This window comes from Gymnodraco acuticeps, unplaced genomic scaffold, assembly GCF_902827175.1.
Source record: "Gymnodraco acuticeps unplaced genomic scaffold, fGymAcu1.1, whole genome shotgun sequence".
In the NCBI taxonomy this organism is placed as follows: Eukaryota; Metazoa; Chordata; class Actinopteri; order Perciformes; family Bathydraconidae; genus Gymnodraco; species Gymnodraco acuticeps.
In genome coordinates, this window is record NW_022992021.1 from 66,844 (window position 1) to 83,651 (window position 16,808).

At 41.5% G+C, this 16,808-nt stretch overlaps 1 protein-coding gene across 1 annotated transcript; it reads left to right on the top strand.

The window, feature by feature from the left end:
• The first annotated feature begins 15,641 nt into the window (after positions 1 to 15,641).
• LOC117536546 (zona pellucida-like domain-containing protein 1) lies at positions 15,642 to 16,808 on the top strand. Its single transcript, XM_034201453.1, has one exon. It carries the CDS (start codon positions 15,642 to 15,644, stop codon positions 16,806 to 16,808), a length of 1,167 nt encoding a protein of 388 aa, XP_034057344.1.

The following is a 16,808-nucleotide window of genomic DNA, read 5'->3' on the forward strand; positions in this document are numbered from 1 at the left end:
CTTTCTCTCATGTGATCTCCTACTGGCAGCACCAACAAAGACAAAAGCTATGTGTGATGTGAAATGTGTCTCCTATTACAGATTAGAGGGGGTCAAACTTGTGTTACAATTATAAAAAGACAGGCTAAGCTAGACCTTAATAATGTGGATAGAGTTGTTCTGATATGAAGCCCACCGAAAGCTCTGAGCATTGGTGGACTGTCTGAGGGGCTTGAGTGATAAAATATAAGCAAAAGGGGCACCAGCATCATGAGCAACAACAACATTGCGCACGTTTTCTAGCATGTAAGGCAGCCTAAAATATCTTGTATTATGTTTTATCCAGTTTAATCCTAGAGATTACAGTACGTTTAAACAATTCCTCCACTGTAAAGGAACTTGAATACAACTTCTGCACTGAAAGGGAAACCCAGAGGGCACTTTGTCATGTTCCTCAACTGGAAGGGCATCCTCGAGATCATTTAATGCCATTGTCTCCACTGCCAGGTCACTCTAGATCAGGGGTTCCCAACCTTTTTTCCCAAGAGCCCCCCCCAAATGACTCCTGTTAGAAGTTGCGGCCCCCCCACACACACACACACAAACAAGGGGGGGGGGGGGGGGTGCGCAACAGCGGTAATTAAAGTTTAAAAGTCTCAAAAATGCTACAACTACTGTCACAAACTGGATGAATGTGAAGTATTTTGTTAAAGGAGGAAGAAAGCGTAATTAAGGAGCACTATTGGAGTGACTTTGATGGTTATTGGACTCAGGATTAATTTATTTGGATTCCCGCTGTATGAAGAAATGAAAGGACGGCGCAAGTGGAAACAATTCACAAAGGGATTAAACTGTTTAAAACACATGCTCAAAGTAAGCCGGATTTTGCCGATGTGTTTATGTGGATTCAAAAGTCGTAAATAATCTACAAAATGGAGGAGACCGATCTGATCGGAGCAACTGTGACAAATAATCCAACTGAAACCGGCATGGACATGGACAAGCCTGGTTTGGACACTTTATGGGCAGAATAAACATTTCTATTAAAGAAAGAATTATATATTTCTGTCTTTTTATGCCTTTAATAGCTACAGTACTAACTTGAATTTTTATTCAAATTAATTAGTCAATTATTTTTTATATTTTATTGTAATGTAGAGACAAGGCTTTTAGTGATAATCATGTATTGCCTTACAATTATATGTAAAAAAAAAATCTGAGGCCTGGCGCCCCCCCTGCGATCTTTGGCGCCCCCCAGGTTGGGAACCACTGCTCTATAGGACATGTATCACATTTTCTCCACTGGAAAGACAGCCTATTGGACACATTGGCACTGGTGGTCAGGCAATAGCAGGCTTTTTCTCAGGTGTTCTGCCAGGGAGGGCACCCCAAAGAGCACTTTATGCAAATTGTTCCTACTAGACGGGCACCATATAGGACCCTGCATCATGGCGTCTGCAGAGGAAGGGCATCCTTAAAGGAAGTTTATCTAAATTAATTAAAGAATTTACAGAGATTCAACAACAAGAAAACGGCAAAGATAAACCCATTCAAGACCAATCTAGAAAACATTCCAATTGAGGTGAACCCTCTTAACTAGTTAGATTATTTCTAACACCAGATAACCTTGGCAGTGACGCTAATAACGAGTTTAATGAGCCGTCAGCAGACACACGAGCAACACTCTGTACCAACGGTCCAGAGGCATGTTCCTGAACACAGGATCTGATGTAAGTGGCGTCGTGCCTGGGGAGAGATTACTTGGATCTGCTCCATCTACGGTGAACTGTCTGTGCTGACTGATGGAGCGTTTATGCTGTAAAAAGGAGACCTCAAAGAGAGCAGCATGTCAGCATGGCAAGTCAATTTATAGCAATCCGTCCACCAGCTCTTCAGTCACAGATCCACTGTGTAACCCTATCTGTTCGGTCTAGACACACACACACACACACACACACACACACACACACACACACACACACACACACACACACACACACACACACACACACACACACACACACACACACACACACACACACACACACACACACACACACACACACACACACACACACCACACACACACACACACACACACACACACTGTATTTTCTATGGAGGATTTAAAGGCCACTGTTTGACACTGTGGGCACATTTTAAGAAACTAAATTGTATATGGTTTGTAATAAATAAATTGGAAATCGTATGAACTGTAAAGGTGAAAGTACTTTTAGGTAACAGGAGTATAACCATAAATCAGGTTGAGTTTAAATAACAATATCCTGCTCATTAGGAATTATGGTATTGCATCCTGACGATGTGATCAAGCCAATTTCTACCCCAAATCAGACAAAGCAGTTCAAGGAAGAATCTTCAGATCTTTAGTTGTTTACGTCTTATTTTGCTGATACAAACTGTGTGGCATGGTCAAAAACCCAAAGGACAAATAAATAAGTGAACCTTTTGAACTGTCATGCAAAAATATGTGTAATGTCTAAAAGACAAATGGCAGAAATTCTAAGAAATGTTCCTAAATATTATAAAAAATAATGTTTAAACAGCATTCAGTACTGTAGCTGCATATAAATACAGCCTACATATTTAATTAAGATTAGAGGTTAAAAAATGTGATGTTTTGATTTGAGGTTAAACGTAAAAATGTGATGTTTTGATTTGAGGTTAAACGTAAAAATGTGATGTTTTGATTTGAGGTTAAACGTAAAAATGTGATGTTTTGATTTGAGGTTAAACGTAAAAATTTGATGTTTTGATTTGAGGTTAAACGTAAAAATTTGATGTTTTGACAAAAAACGTTGTGAAGCCTACAGAAAAATCCTATTTAAATATGATTATTTTTTTGTAAACATAACTTGTTTTTTGTAAGTCTGGGTCCAGCAGAAACACCACATTTCTATTTTCATTCTCTGAAAAAGTGTCATTGGTCCGTCATCAGTATGAATATGCATGTGAAGGCTCAGTAAAGTGAAATGTATTGTCCCGTGACGGATCAGTGAGTGCAGTGATTAGTAGCAGGAAGTGACAGTTTGTTGGGTTTTGATGAAATGCTCATGAATGGCAGCTTTCTCTCTCTGCGGTGTTTCCCCCTCCCGCTCCCCGGGGCACGGAGACCTTTCACCAACTTCAAATGATTTACATTTTCATTGACACTGACGTTTGTTTTCTGTCAGAGTGTGCGTTTAAACGTCCAGCGACACCAAGACATGCTTCCTGGGGCAAAGGTCAAAGAGTTTGAAACCAATTACAAGCTGAAGCTTCAGGCCTCGTTTGCTCAAAGATTTAAACACCAGAAGGAAAAGACATGTTGGTGTAAAAGCCGACAGTTTTTACATTCTGATAAGAAATGCTTTTAAAAATACTTTTTAGCACCCATGGACTTTCAATTTTGATTATATGTCTCTCATAAAAACGTTTACAGTACATGTCTTCAGGAACACCGGAAGTGATGGTTTTTGTTCAGAGCAAGAGAGGTGAAGTGCCGAAACACCAGATGTCAACAGAAAATAATATCTACTGTAATTAGAGTGCTACTTCATTTATTTTTTTGCATTTATTGTGAAAAATAAATCCCTCAAAATACCAATGATCAAACCTTTATCAACCCCTAAAAGGATGTTTAGGCATACATTTCTATTCATAGTCTGATCATGGTTTAATCAGGCTATAGAAATGCATGAAAATGGGGGAACATGACTCAAATTATCAAACCAATAAGAGAGGTTCCTTATTGAAATTATTGTTAGCAATTCTTATTTTTTAGACCGGCAAATTCCTCTAAATATTTTGGGCCTTATTTTTTTATATTCTTTGTAAATATTTCTTGCTTCTCTTTTAAATGTTAAATCATTTTTTTATATTTTTTATTTTTGATAAAAGTAATATTTTTGCTAATTTTCTAACAACTTATTTCCTTGCACTGTGTTAATGTATGCACCACTATACACTAAAGCAAGTTCCTTGGTTTCTGAATCTGATTTGAGTTATTCTTGATAACAAACCATTCACATGTCATTTGCTGAGTTTTGGTAAGGAGATCAGAGGCTTTAAATGGTCCTGGCAGGAGATTACAGTTTTATTGGTGGACACCATGAAGCCAGCAGGTTCAGCCCCAGCTGTGCCTGCGCCCGGCTGCAGGTTAGTGTGTGAGAGCAGCAGCAGAGTGTGTGAGAGTGTGTGTGAGGTGGAGGTCTGCAGGACGGAGCGTCACCGCTGGACTCCAGATGTGCTGCTGAAGGAAAGTTTCATCCCCGGAGCTTCAATCTGAGGAGTGACACCATCCTGACAGGAACACACACACACACACACACACACACACACACACACACACACACACACACACACACACACACACACACACACACACACACACCACACACACACACACACACACACACACACACACACACACACACACACACACACACACACACACACACACACACACACACACGGTTATGGTTCTATGGTAGAAGGCAGTTAGAGTAAAAACTCCAGAGTATGCGAGGCATTTAAAAAAATGTATTTGCTGTTGATGACATTTTTTTCTAGTTGTAGTAGTTAGTTTAATTTAAACAATTTAATCGGTTACAGATAAATGTTATTTACAATTCATGTTATTTTGATGAAGCCAGTATTTAAATGTTTATGCATTATGCATTATTTACTGCCAGGTTAAAAATAAATGAATGTGAGTCATTTAAACTCCTTGACTGTTACAGTATATCTGTATGTTGCATGAACAATTCCAGTTGTAAAACAGGCCAAATCGAAGCACAACAAGCTGTCAGATAGATTTTTCTGTGACCACAAAATAAAGCAATCAACAGAATGGCATTTTGGAAAATATTTAAAATGTCACTAACATGAATGGGATGTTGCAGCCTTTCTGTACGAATCCTGCTGAGATGTAATTTTCAAAAACATTTCCCAGCTAAACTCCTGTTTCCTCTGTCTCTCACGCTCCCCCTGTTTCTCCCTCTGGAAGTCAGAGTTCTCTGCGCTCATCCACAAAAGCCAGGGGGTTATATTTACTGCATGTAGACACGTGAAGGTCAGACGCGTAAAGTGCTCCTGATGGCTTTGCCAAATGGCAGCTCTCGCCTTCCCCGCCAGACTTCTGCGAGGAGCAAATGTCGTTTCCACCATGCAGGGCTTGTGTACGCCTCCACAGAAACAGCCATGATGAGAATTTTGGGGGAACTTTGGGAGGTGACAAAGAGCGGTCTGTGCTGACATCGCAGGAGTGATAATAAAACAAGTAAGGCGACAGGATCGAAAAGCATTAAGCTAGTTCTGAGACGCAGACAAAAAAACAGAAGAGGGAAGGAGACACATTCTGGAGTCAGGCTGTAAAGGGACGTCTGAGGCCCTCGAGTCGTGTACAGTGTGTAATTCACGTTGAAAAGTTTTTTCCTCCTTAATTTTCAGTCTGGCAGCTCTTTTCCCCTGCAAATAATTTAAGGCTTGTTCCTTGGGAGCGGCGGGCACTGGGTATGAATCACCCGCCTTCCGCAGAAGCCTTGCTTTAAGGCATTAAAGTCCAAATATCAGCGACGTCTTGCTGTGTGTAAATAGCACCTTCATTACCACTGTGATCTCATGGAAACACTTTAATGCGATAGCTACTTAGAATCAACATGGCCTCGAAATGCACGAACATTTTCCAGAAAATCTTCGCCTTAGCTTCAGATTCTAATGTTGGACTGTTTCCTTTTTATTATTATCTCATATGGTGAAGGACAGGTGCTGCAAATAGCTGAGAGATGAATGTCAGTGTCTTTAGTGACACCTGCCAGCAGACTTGTAAAAGAATCACGAGATTCCTCGGTTCATATCCACATGCTGCAGGATGTGTGTGGTCCCTCTGACCTCAGAGACAGAGGGGTCAAAGGTGAGCGACATAAAGCGTGCATATCAGAGGTTATATGTCTGACTTTGACCTTGGGTCAATGATGATTTTGAAGGACACGCTGACCGAACCTGTTGCAGGCAGGGAGAGCCTAAGGAACCATGTTTACTGTGGAAGATATTTGCTTTAATGTGTATGGGAATATTTAAGAACTATACATAAAAGACACATTTAAAACTGGAACTCTTAAACAACTGTATTATATTTTATTTGTGGAGGTTTATAACATGCATAGTAGGTATTCCAGTCATACACTTGTGCACTTAAATGAACATGGGGGACTCAAAAGGGACAGAACGAAAAAATAGTCCCTTAATATGAGTCAAGCTCCCAAAACACAAGGACAAATGTTTTGCGATAGGAGATATTGCTGTTTCTACTTTTTTAATGCTGCCAGTACCACAAAGACAATTTATTTCACCTGCGAGAAAGAAGAGCGTTTTATGAGGAAATCACATCCTTGAGAAGGTCGGGCCTCAGTGAGAATCTCGTCACATTTTCTCTCCATGTCTGACACCGGACCGGGACTTATATCCCACGGGTGAACGAAGATGATGGACTAGGGAACTTCCCTGGTTTAGATACGGACTGCAACCACTGCAGGCATCTTATTCAAGCTCATGTAGCACACACACACACAAACACACACACACACACACACACACACACACACACACACACACACACACACACACACACACACACACACACACACACACACACACACACACACACACACACACACACACACACACACACACACACACACACACACACACACACACACACACACACCACACACGGCTGATGGCTTTAACATCTGATTTCCAGCTTTAGTTTTTACAGTCTTGGCCAGCAGAATTCCTGAAATAGATATCACAGAGCGCAGAAGAGGTTGAAACTACAATGTCAAACACAATCTTCCAGCATCCACGTTTTGCCTCGATGATTGAACGTGATTTTGTTTTCTACTGGCTACAAACGTAAGCAAGCAATAAGATGCTGTGAATATTTGATCATTGTCCTGCTGTGCTTCTCCCTCGTGTTTCTTCTGATCTCTGACTGCAGCTTGCTGACTTGTAAATCTATTATTGGGACGTATTTAGCAGCAGCGTGGAAGGTAAGACTCTCACATCAACAACAAGCTGACAATAAAGCCCGTGTGTTTTCATCAGGCTCCCAGCGTGACACTAAGTGGTGTCACTCAGCGACTCTCAGTGCATTTAACAATGTCACAGCATCGGCCACAGCATCACACGTCAGATATCCAATACAGCTGCTGGGGTGACACCGTGTCACCTCTTTGTGTGTTGCATTGTGGGGGCGATGACCACGTAGCACCCCGTCTGCTCGGACCGTATCCTGACAGACTCACACCTCACTCTGCAGCAGCTGCATGAACACTCACATTCACACATTATAACTATTAATTCTACCGAACAGTAATTCATCTTATATTCTATTCCATCATTCAATATTTCTGTATTTTAATTGCACTATTTTATTTCTTTACGTGTCTTAAGTTTAATGTATGTTGCGTGGTTGGAGGAGCATTGGACTTAATTGCAAACAACAACAACAGTATGCTGAAGCTTGCAAATAACCAAGGTACATTTACATATTGTTGGTGAATAAGATAATAATACAGAATGACAAATTGCATAAGTGTGAAAGGATGATTTCAATTATTATACTCCTTAAGGCTGGATCATGCTTATTTACTCTGCATGAAAGCAAACATGTATCTTTGGGTATTATGTATATGCATGTTAAGTACAAATTGTACTTTTTGTATTGGTATTTGTTTTTGTTTTTTTGCGAATTAAGTCTACAGTACATGAAGAGTCAATGAGAGTGTACAAAATACTGAGCAAACGAGGTGAGCAGTCAAAAAAAAAAAAAAGCCATAATAAAGTGTGCATTGTTAACGAGTTGAGATGCATACAGATAAAAAGTATTTAGATCTTGGAAATTGTCTTTGCAGAATTTAAGCGATTTTATTTTCACTAACCAGCAGTTGGATAGACCAATCAGCTCGATAGACCCCCCCCCCCCCCCCCCCCCCTCTCTGCACTCTTCTTTTAGGAAAATGATTCGGCTTCCCGCAGATGTATCTAGTGCATCTGTAGAGAACTGTTTTTGCAGTGTTGAATTAAACTTCCAGGCCGGTCGGTCTGTTGGAATAATAACACACTTGTCTCTGGTTGCAGAATGTGTCTGAAACAAAGTGCAAAAGCTCAGTTAATCTGTTCCTCTGTATCCACTGGCTCAGCAGGCGTGATAAAAGCTTCACAATAGACTCACAATAGAGCCACTGTAGCATCTGCCAGCACACAGACACACAGCACAGCTGCACCCACTGACCTGTGGGTAAACGCCTGGCTCATACAAAATACACTCCCAATCAAAAACACACACACATATAAACATACACACACCTCATACGGTTGCTGCAACATTTCACTATGAGGAAACACTTAGAAACATTAAAAAGTATTGATCGCATTAACTTATCTAGGTGTGAAGACAAACACACACATGCTTGAGCCAACATCAAAAAATGTCTCACACAGATACATGTATGGCTGTGCATGCAAACAGACGCATACACCATGCAGCATTGATTACCCCCGCTGCATTAAAGCCAGACATTAAGCCATGAGCTCCACGGCATCCAGAAGCGACACCTTAGCCAGGGATTTAATTTTGTGTGGCGGCGGGCGTTAGAAAAACACATGATGTAGCCAGTTGTTTTGGAGGGCAAACGGAGCAGCCATCATAAAGGCCTTTTTTATTAGCTGTTGCTTGATTTGTTCCTGCAGGCTGCGGAGCGGGCAGCTAAATCAATGCGTCCAGCTGTTCTCCGGCTCGCCGGGCTCTCTGGACGCGCAGCAGGTGTATGGCCCCCTCGGCCCAGTCACACACACCCGCTCACATAACAAATAATAACGGCCTCCACACACGGCCCATCCATCACTGTTATGGCCCGGCCCGGGAGACCGCCGCTCACACACTCACGCACGCTGAAGAGTGTGTGTGTTAATGTGTAACACAGAGCACACGCACATGCTCACACACAGTTGTGGAAACACACTGACAAGAATTCCTGCACAGAACATATTAAGTGTACACATATATGTTGGTGTTAGTGTACTTGTGGGGTCCCTTGTTTCTTGTAATGGATTCACTTCAACCTGAAGCATCACAACTACACGTCTAAACACTTGCAAACATGTCCTCACATTAGAGAAGTGCCGTCATGGATCTTAATTCAAACTGGTCCTCCCAAAGGTAAAAACAATACACACGTGCTGCAAAAGCACGAAAACATGTGTTGATTTTGACTATAACACACCAACACTTTACCACATGTTCACATACACACAAAGACATCATACACACACTTCTGCATGGAAACACTTGTGTCCATATACTGACATAAATAATGATACAATTGAACTCGCCTGCACTCCTTGTTTAATTCACAGACACAAACAATGAAACATTCAAACTGGGAATAGACTGAAACACACACACACACACACACACACACACACACACACACACACACACACACACACACACACACACACACACACACTGATATGTGAGTATTCAGACATCAATACACATGGGGAGTTACATCTACAAACACAGTACCAAGACAACACAAGAACACTCCAGGTACACACACACACACACACACACACACACACACACACACACACACACACACACACACACACACACACACACACACACACGTATACATCACTTCAGGGGACATCACATTGACTTACATGCATTTCCTGGAGACTTATCCTAACCTTAACCATAACCATCACATGCCTAACCCTAACACTAATACTAAACCTAACCAAGTCTTCACCCTAAAATTAATGATTGCCCTCATGGGGACCTCCAATATGTCCCTATAAGGGAGGCGAGTCCCCACACGTGACTATGTAAACAGATTTAGGTCCCCACAAGTATAGTAATGCTAGGACACACACACACACACACACACACACACACACACACACACACACACACACACACACACACACACACACACACACACACACACACACACACACACACACACACACACACACACACACACACACACACACACACACACACACACACACAGGGGCGATCTATCATAGTTATGGCGCAGCTTCACTCAGAGCCCCTTATTTCCTTGAGTGACAGGCTGGAGGTGATGAAGAGAAATGCTCCATGTGTTTCTGTCACCAAACGGTCCTCTGCTGCTACCACTGCATGTCAAACAACATTCTTTAGAGTCTTAATTACATCAAATATTATTACCGCCAGTGGTTTCATATAGGGACAATTTTTCTTTGGTGAAAATACTTTTAATTGTCAGTGTGCACATTAATGATTCCGTGAGCACCTCAATGTAAGTCAATTCACCTGCTTTGTATTGAGGCAGACTTTGGATCTAGAGACTACAAGAGGTAAGTTAGAGAGCGTCTCATTTGCCAGCAGCTCTAAAATACAACAGCTGGATTGCGGTGAGGCCTAAAATCAATCAGTCCTCCAAACAGCGGCGCTCCACATCTGGTGTAACTCAAAACTAGAGGGGGGTGGAGGGGAGGTGATTCAGCAGGTGATGGCAGCAACGTTTACTAAAGAGTGAAACAGAGAGGAGAGGCAGGAGGAAAGAGAAGGAAAGGAAAAGCATGGAAAGGGAAGGAGACGTGAGGTAGAGGAAGAGTAAAAGAGTTAAGGTAAGGTAAGGAAATAAAAAGCCAAGGAGATCAATAAGAGAGGAGAAAAGAAAGGAGAAAAAGACAGAGGAAAGAGTAAAGAAAATAGGATGTGAGGAAAGGAAACAAGAGGGAAAGAGGAGAAGGGTAAATAGGAAAGGAAATAAGAGGCCAGACAAGAGAAGCGACGAAAGCAGAGGATGAAAGTTAAGGAAAGATGGGGAGCACAAAGGAGAAAGGAAAGGACAGAAAAGGAAATAAGAGAACGGACAAGGAAAGAAAAGCAGGAGAGGAAACAAAGATGGAGAAGTAGTGGGAGACAAAAAAGGCCAAGGAAAGGAAGGAAACGAGAACAGAGGAAATTCAGCAGAATACAAAATGATCGTCTGAGTTGTGTTTTTATTCATGTTCAGATAACGCTCTTTCTGAAACTGTGAACACATTGAGCCTCCGTCCCACACAACCAGAAGCTCTCCAGGGTGAGCGGCAGTCGTCACTACGTCAAATCCAATGACATTTTATAACAGTATAGGAATGTGTGTGTGTATATATTATTTATGTGTGTGTGACCTAGCTGCAGAAAAAGCAACTGCTCCGGAGAGAGGGACATATCTGCTTCAGCTCTTAACAGCTGGTTCCTGCAGTTGCCCTTTTCCACACATGAAAGGGCAGCAGTCACAGTGTGTGTGTGTGTGTGTGTGTGTGTGTGTGTGTGTGTGTGTGTGTGTGTGTGTGTGTATAAGACATGAAAGATGAAGGCAGCAACAGGCATCACTAAGAAATATCTGGTGCCTCGTAAATCAGCGCTACACAGCATGCATGAACAATTTGTGTGTGTGGGAAAGTGTGATTCATATTTCTGAGCCGCTGTGATTGATTACATTTACAGATATAACATGAATGGGGAAAAGCCAAATCAAATCATGAGAATAGTTTTATTTTGGTTAGTTTTGCCATTTTCTATGGATTTCATTTTTACAGTCACTTATATATTAATGGTTGTAAGTAGATATTCTATTGTAAGTGTAAAATATGTCTCACAGCCAGGAGCTCAAACAAGAACAATGATGACAGAGGACATTTTAACGTATTAACTTTAAGTATAAACTTGAGGTGAAGTGGGGAAAAACTTAAAATATGATACATTTTTTAAACCCAATTATATGCATTGCAAAATGTTAATTGCAACAATTGAAATACATAGAAAAAGTGCAGGATTGATATACATTGGAGTAGTACTGACATGAGGTTAAACATAGTATTACAACAACAAATCAGTTTAAAAACAAATTAGTATTATTATAGATGCAAAAATATAAACTTACAGTAATGTGTTTTTATATTTTATCCTAATCCAGATGTGATATAATCAGTTTTACAGAAAATAAAACACACTGTATGATGTTTCAAATTGCACTGATTATTAAACACATTCCCCAAACTGCGTCAGTTTCTTTGAAAGAAAAAACATCTTTATGCTTTTTGCACAGAACTAGGATAATATGCTGATTCAGGGTACAGAGGCAGATGACTGCAAATGCATCAAACACACACATTTCTGAATAATCAGCTGGTCCTTTGTGAACTTCTAATTCATAACCCTGTTCCTGATATCTTGCAGTGACGCTCATTGCTTGGTTACATCAGCCTCTGTGAATAGAAACTGGCTGTTTGTGGTGAAAGGAGCTCTGATTTCAGCACAGAGTTTAACAACATCTCAAATTACCACAAAGCAAAGTTGTGTGTATTGTTACTGCTGTCTCGTCTTGACCTTGTTCAGTTTGTGGTGTATACATAGAACATAAAAGCTCCATTTTAGTGCTCAAGAGGATGTGGTCTCAATTACTGACCTGACAACATAACTGTATTAACAGTGGCACGCCCACATTTGAAAATAAACTTGAATTTAGCTCTAAAATGTGTAATTTCTGCATAGTCTACACCCTAAACTGGTGTTAATGCAAACTTTCCTCTGCAGGTAGCATCACACAGTACTGCAATCAGAATGGGTCCCATCACACAACCATTGTTTATTTTTATACTTATATTTAACTTTTCAACATTTCTGTATTTTAGCTATTAAACATGCAGCTTGTTGTTCCTTGGAGCATTAACATATTTCATAAGTGACACTTCATTTCCTTAGCATAACAATTGTGTGCTTCTATGGCGGCTCTCTTTACAGGGTGATATATCATCTGGTGTGAACCAGGTCAGCGGCTATAATGGCAAAACAGCAGCCAGGCGGCAGAGGAGGAAATGGCAGCAAGAGGTATGAAACAGACGAGCTTTGAATTAGCACAGGGACATACATTGGGAGAACTTAAATGTGCATCAGCCGCTTTCACACAAAGTACTTTGCCGTACTTACTTCCCAGTACTTAGTCCCACCAAACTCTTTAGTCCCGGAACTGTCCTAGTAAATCGCGTTCACACCGGAATAAGTCCCTGAGGGAGGACTACGCAAATTAAGCCGCTGACGTCACTTCTTCTTCTTCTGCTTTGGGTTTACTGGCAGGCCGCAAACAACTTCACGGCGTATACTGCCGCCCGAAGTCCCGGGTAAATCGCCAGAAGCGCCGACACCTCCTTATCACTCCACCGCTTCCACATTTGATTTTGTCTTGTTGCCATAAGTTAGTCTCTCTCCGTTGGTGCGCGGGGCTAATGCTAATAACGCTAATGCGAGCAAATAAAATGGCAGCTTCACAAAACTTTTCAGAGTTTTGCCGGGCCTGGTTTGCAATTCGCCAATCAGAAATTGGAACCTTTGAAAAGGTTCGCAAAAACTAGGTTCTAATTCCAGATATTTTTGGTGTGAACGCAAAATCCCAAGAACTATTGGAACTATTCCTGGTAAAAGTACTCCGGTGTGAAAGCGCCTACTGTCTTTGTATTACACACAAAACCTCTACCAGAGATTTTACTTTTTAGTAAATGCAGACTTGTATTTGGCACTTCCTGTATCCTGGAATAATATATTTGAGTTCAGTTTTACTTCTACCAAATTGGAGTTAAATTCCCATTTGTTGTATTAAAAATGACCAGAGCTGTGCACTGGGTTAGCAGAAATGAGGATTTGAATCTGGAGTTTGACTTTATTGCTCCGAGATTTGATGTACTAGATTTTATGAATTTAAGGCCTAAGGGCAAAAAAGTCTCAAGTTTTTACTTTCTTGTATTTTACATTATTAGGACACATTTTAAGGTTATAATGTTATTTTAAACATAAAAGCTTATTGATAATGATATTTTGTTATATCATATACCCACAATATATATACACTAACAAAAAAAAGAAAAATGTGTGCTAATACTTGTTTATTTTTAGGTAGTCTTTCTACAAAATAGTAGTTCTACTATTACTTCTTCCCGACTGAGGAAGGCTGTGGCTTGTATCCTGTAACAGCTCCGACTATAACTCAAAACAAAACAAGCTCTGCTCTGGTCGGAGCAACAGATTAACACTCAGCTTGTGTTCTCCGTACAGTCCTGCTGATAGAACATCACATCACTTCACTTCCTCTGTCTCAGAAGCTATCAGCACCTCGCTGCTGCTAGCTGCTAGACAAAATACCCCAGAAGGCCCAATCATAACAGAGAGCCATTCGGTCAAGACCTGAGCAATAAAAGAGCGACAGAGGGTTGTATTTTTCTTCCAAACAGAATTCCCACCTCGTATTTCGTGTTTCCGCGTCTGCGACTCCTCAACACCGCAGACCCTCCGGCAGATTTGAAGGCTCTGACCATTAATCACGCAGCCAGGAGCGGAGGTGAGCGAGCAGGAGAGCAGGTGACCCTCCCTCACCCCCCTCCTGACCCCATCACCCCCCAAACACCAGCCACGGTACGTCAATAAATTCACAGCAGGACTTTGACAGCGTGTGTTTGTCGTCCTTCCTCTCACTTCCTGCCTGATGTCGTCGCCGCGGCCACGAGAGGTGTCATTAATAAAGAACAACAATGGGAATGACAGGACATGTGTGAGAAAGAAAGAAAGTAAGAGAGAGTAAGCTGTGTTTCCATTTAACTGCAAAGCAAATTCTTAAAATGGTACAAGAAAATAAAAGTTTCGATCAAAGGATTTGGAGCAAATGAATATGGCTACAACATAGTTTTGTCTGTAGTTGGTGCTAAAAGTTTGCAGAGTAATCAGCAAGTAAACAGAGTAGAGTAAAAAGATGTTGTTAACCAAAACAAAGGGTTGGCTTGGGCAGATGACCCCCGGAAATAAAAGCATTTTCATTCTGTTTTAAGAGATTGAGAAGAATTCACAAATATCTGAGAATGAATTGTGGTAAGTCCAAACAAAGACTGCTTAACATTAATATTGAAGTACATTGTAAGTTTCATTTTAAGTAATGTCTGGCAACTGTTTATCAACGAGAAATAAATAAAAATCTGAAAGTGTTAGTTTTGGTTTATTTCCTGTCCCTTCAGCGTCTCACAACCCACTTATTGTGATCTCTTGTCATTAGATATCACAGAAGTTTATATTAATGTAAGTGAAGTGTCCGGATATATACAGTGATTGAATAACTATGTGGTTCACTGCCTGCTCTTCAAGATCTAGACTCATCCATAAGAGGAGCTACTGGGGCTCGAACTGGATAGAAGCATTGTATGTTACTCAGGAATTCTTCTCATGCAGTGTTATGTTCACTTACTTCATTAACAGCATGGAAACCTATATTTTAAAGGCATATATAACAAAGGAACAAGGTCATGGACTCTGTATTTCATGACAGCAAGATGCTTCAGGTTTCAGTTGTTGCCCTCAAGATACGATTCAGACCACAGTTCTCCTACTTAATACAATACAGTTGTTCACAAATGGCAAGTTGCTTGACCTTGTTTTTGGCCAATCCCAGAGGACATACTTTCCTATAAAGAACAACCCAAAGACTTTTGAACAGACTGGGAAGGTCTACCAGCCTTCAGCGGCAGTCAACATTTCAGTAGAGGGATTAACAAATCCAAGGCAAATCTAGAGAAGAATAATGAAGATTCTTTTACTTTTACTCTCCATTATAGGCAGAAGCAGTCAGCTATCGGTAGGTGAGTGCGGGACAGAAGCAAGACTGCCACACATCACTGACATCGCAGTGCAGTGCGGCACTTCATCCATTGACCTGGCGATTGAAATCTGCCCCGTCCTGTACACTGGATACAACGAGACTCTTCTGATCCTGAACCAGATGTTGGACACGGTCTGCAGAGCAACCCTAGATGATTCTGTGACTCCACCTGTGGCCCGCTTCAGCTTCCCTATAAATATGACCCATGCTTGTGGAAGCATATTCAAGACTACCAGTGCTAAAGGGACCGGTGTATTCTCCGACTTCTCCAACATCCAGACGGTCAACATCAGCGGTGTGGTTCACAGCGCCGATCCAACAAATGGCATGATCACGTACAACGCTGAGCTAAAGTACTTCTACTCCTGCGTCTATCCATTAGAATACCTGATCAATGAAACCCAGATAGATGTGTCGGCCTCCTCCATTGCAATCAAAGACAACAATGGGAATTTCATCAGCACATTGAGCATGGAGCTGTTCAGCGATACCAATTTTACTCAACCGTTGGTCATGCCTGAGCTGGGGCTTGAACTGCGGACCAGTGTGTTTGTCGAAGTCAAAGCGACCAACTTGACAGGGCAATACCACGTCCTGCTGGACCAGTGCTATGCCTCTATCTCCCACCTGCCTTCAAACTCCAGCATATTATTCAACCTGTTTGTCCCCTGTTCAAAGGATAAGTTCACCACCATGATGGAGAACGGGGAAAGCCAGAGTTCCCGGTTTCGCTTCCCAGCCTTCCGCTTCATCAAGCAACAGAACGAGACAGTGTCCACCTACTACCTCCACTGCATCATCCGGCTGTGTGAAAAAAGCGCTTGCAGCACCTTCTTGCAGTGCAACAACAGAAGGAAGAGGAACACCCTGGATACAGCTGAACCGGGTATAACTAAGTCTTACACCATCTCTTCTTCGGAGATCATTACCAAAGGTGACAGCAACGAGTCCAAAGACAAGCCCCTTATCGCTAAAGAAGAACAAGACGAGTCTGCGGTTGGGCTTGGTGCGGCTGTTGGTGTCCTTGCCTTTGCTTGCCTTATTAGCCTTTGTGTTGCAGCTGTGTTTTACAAAAGGCTCAAGAACTAG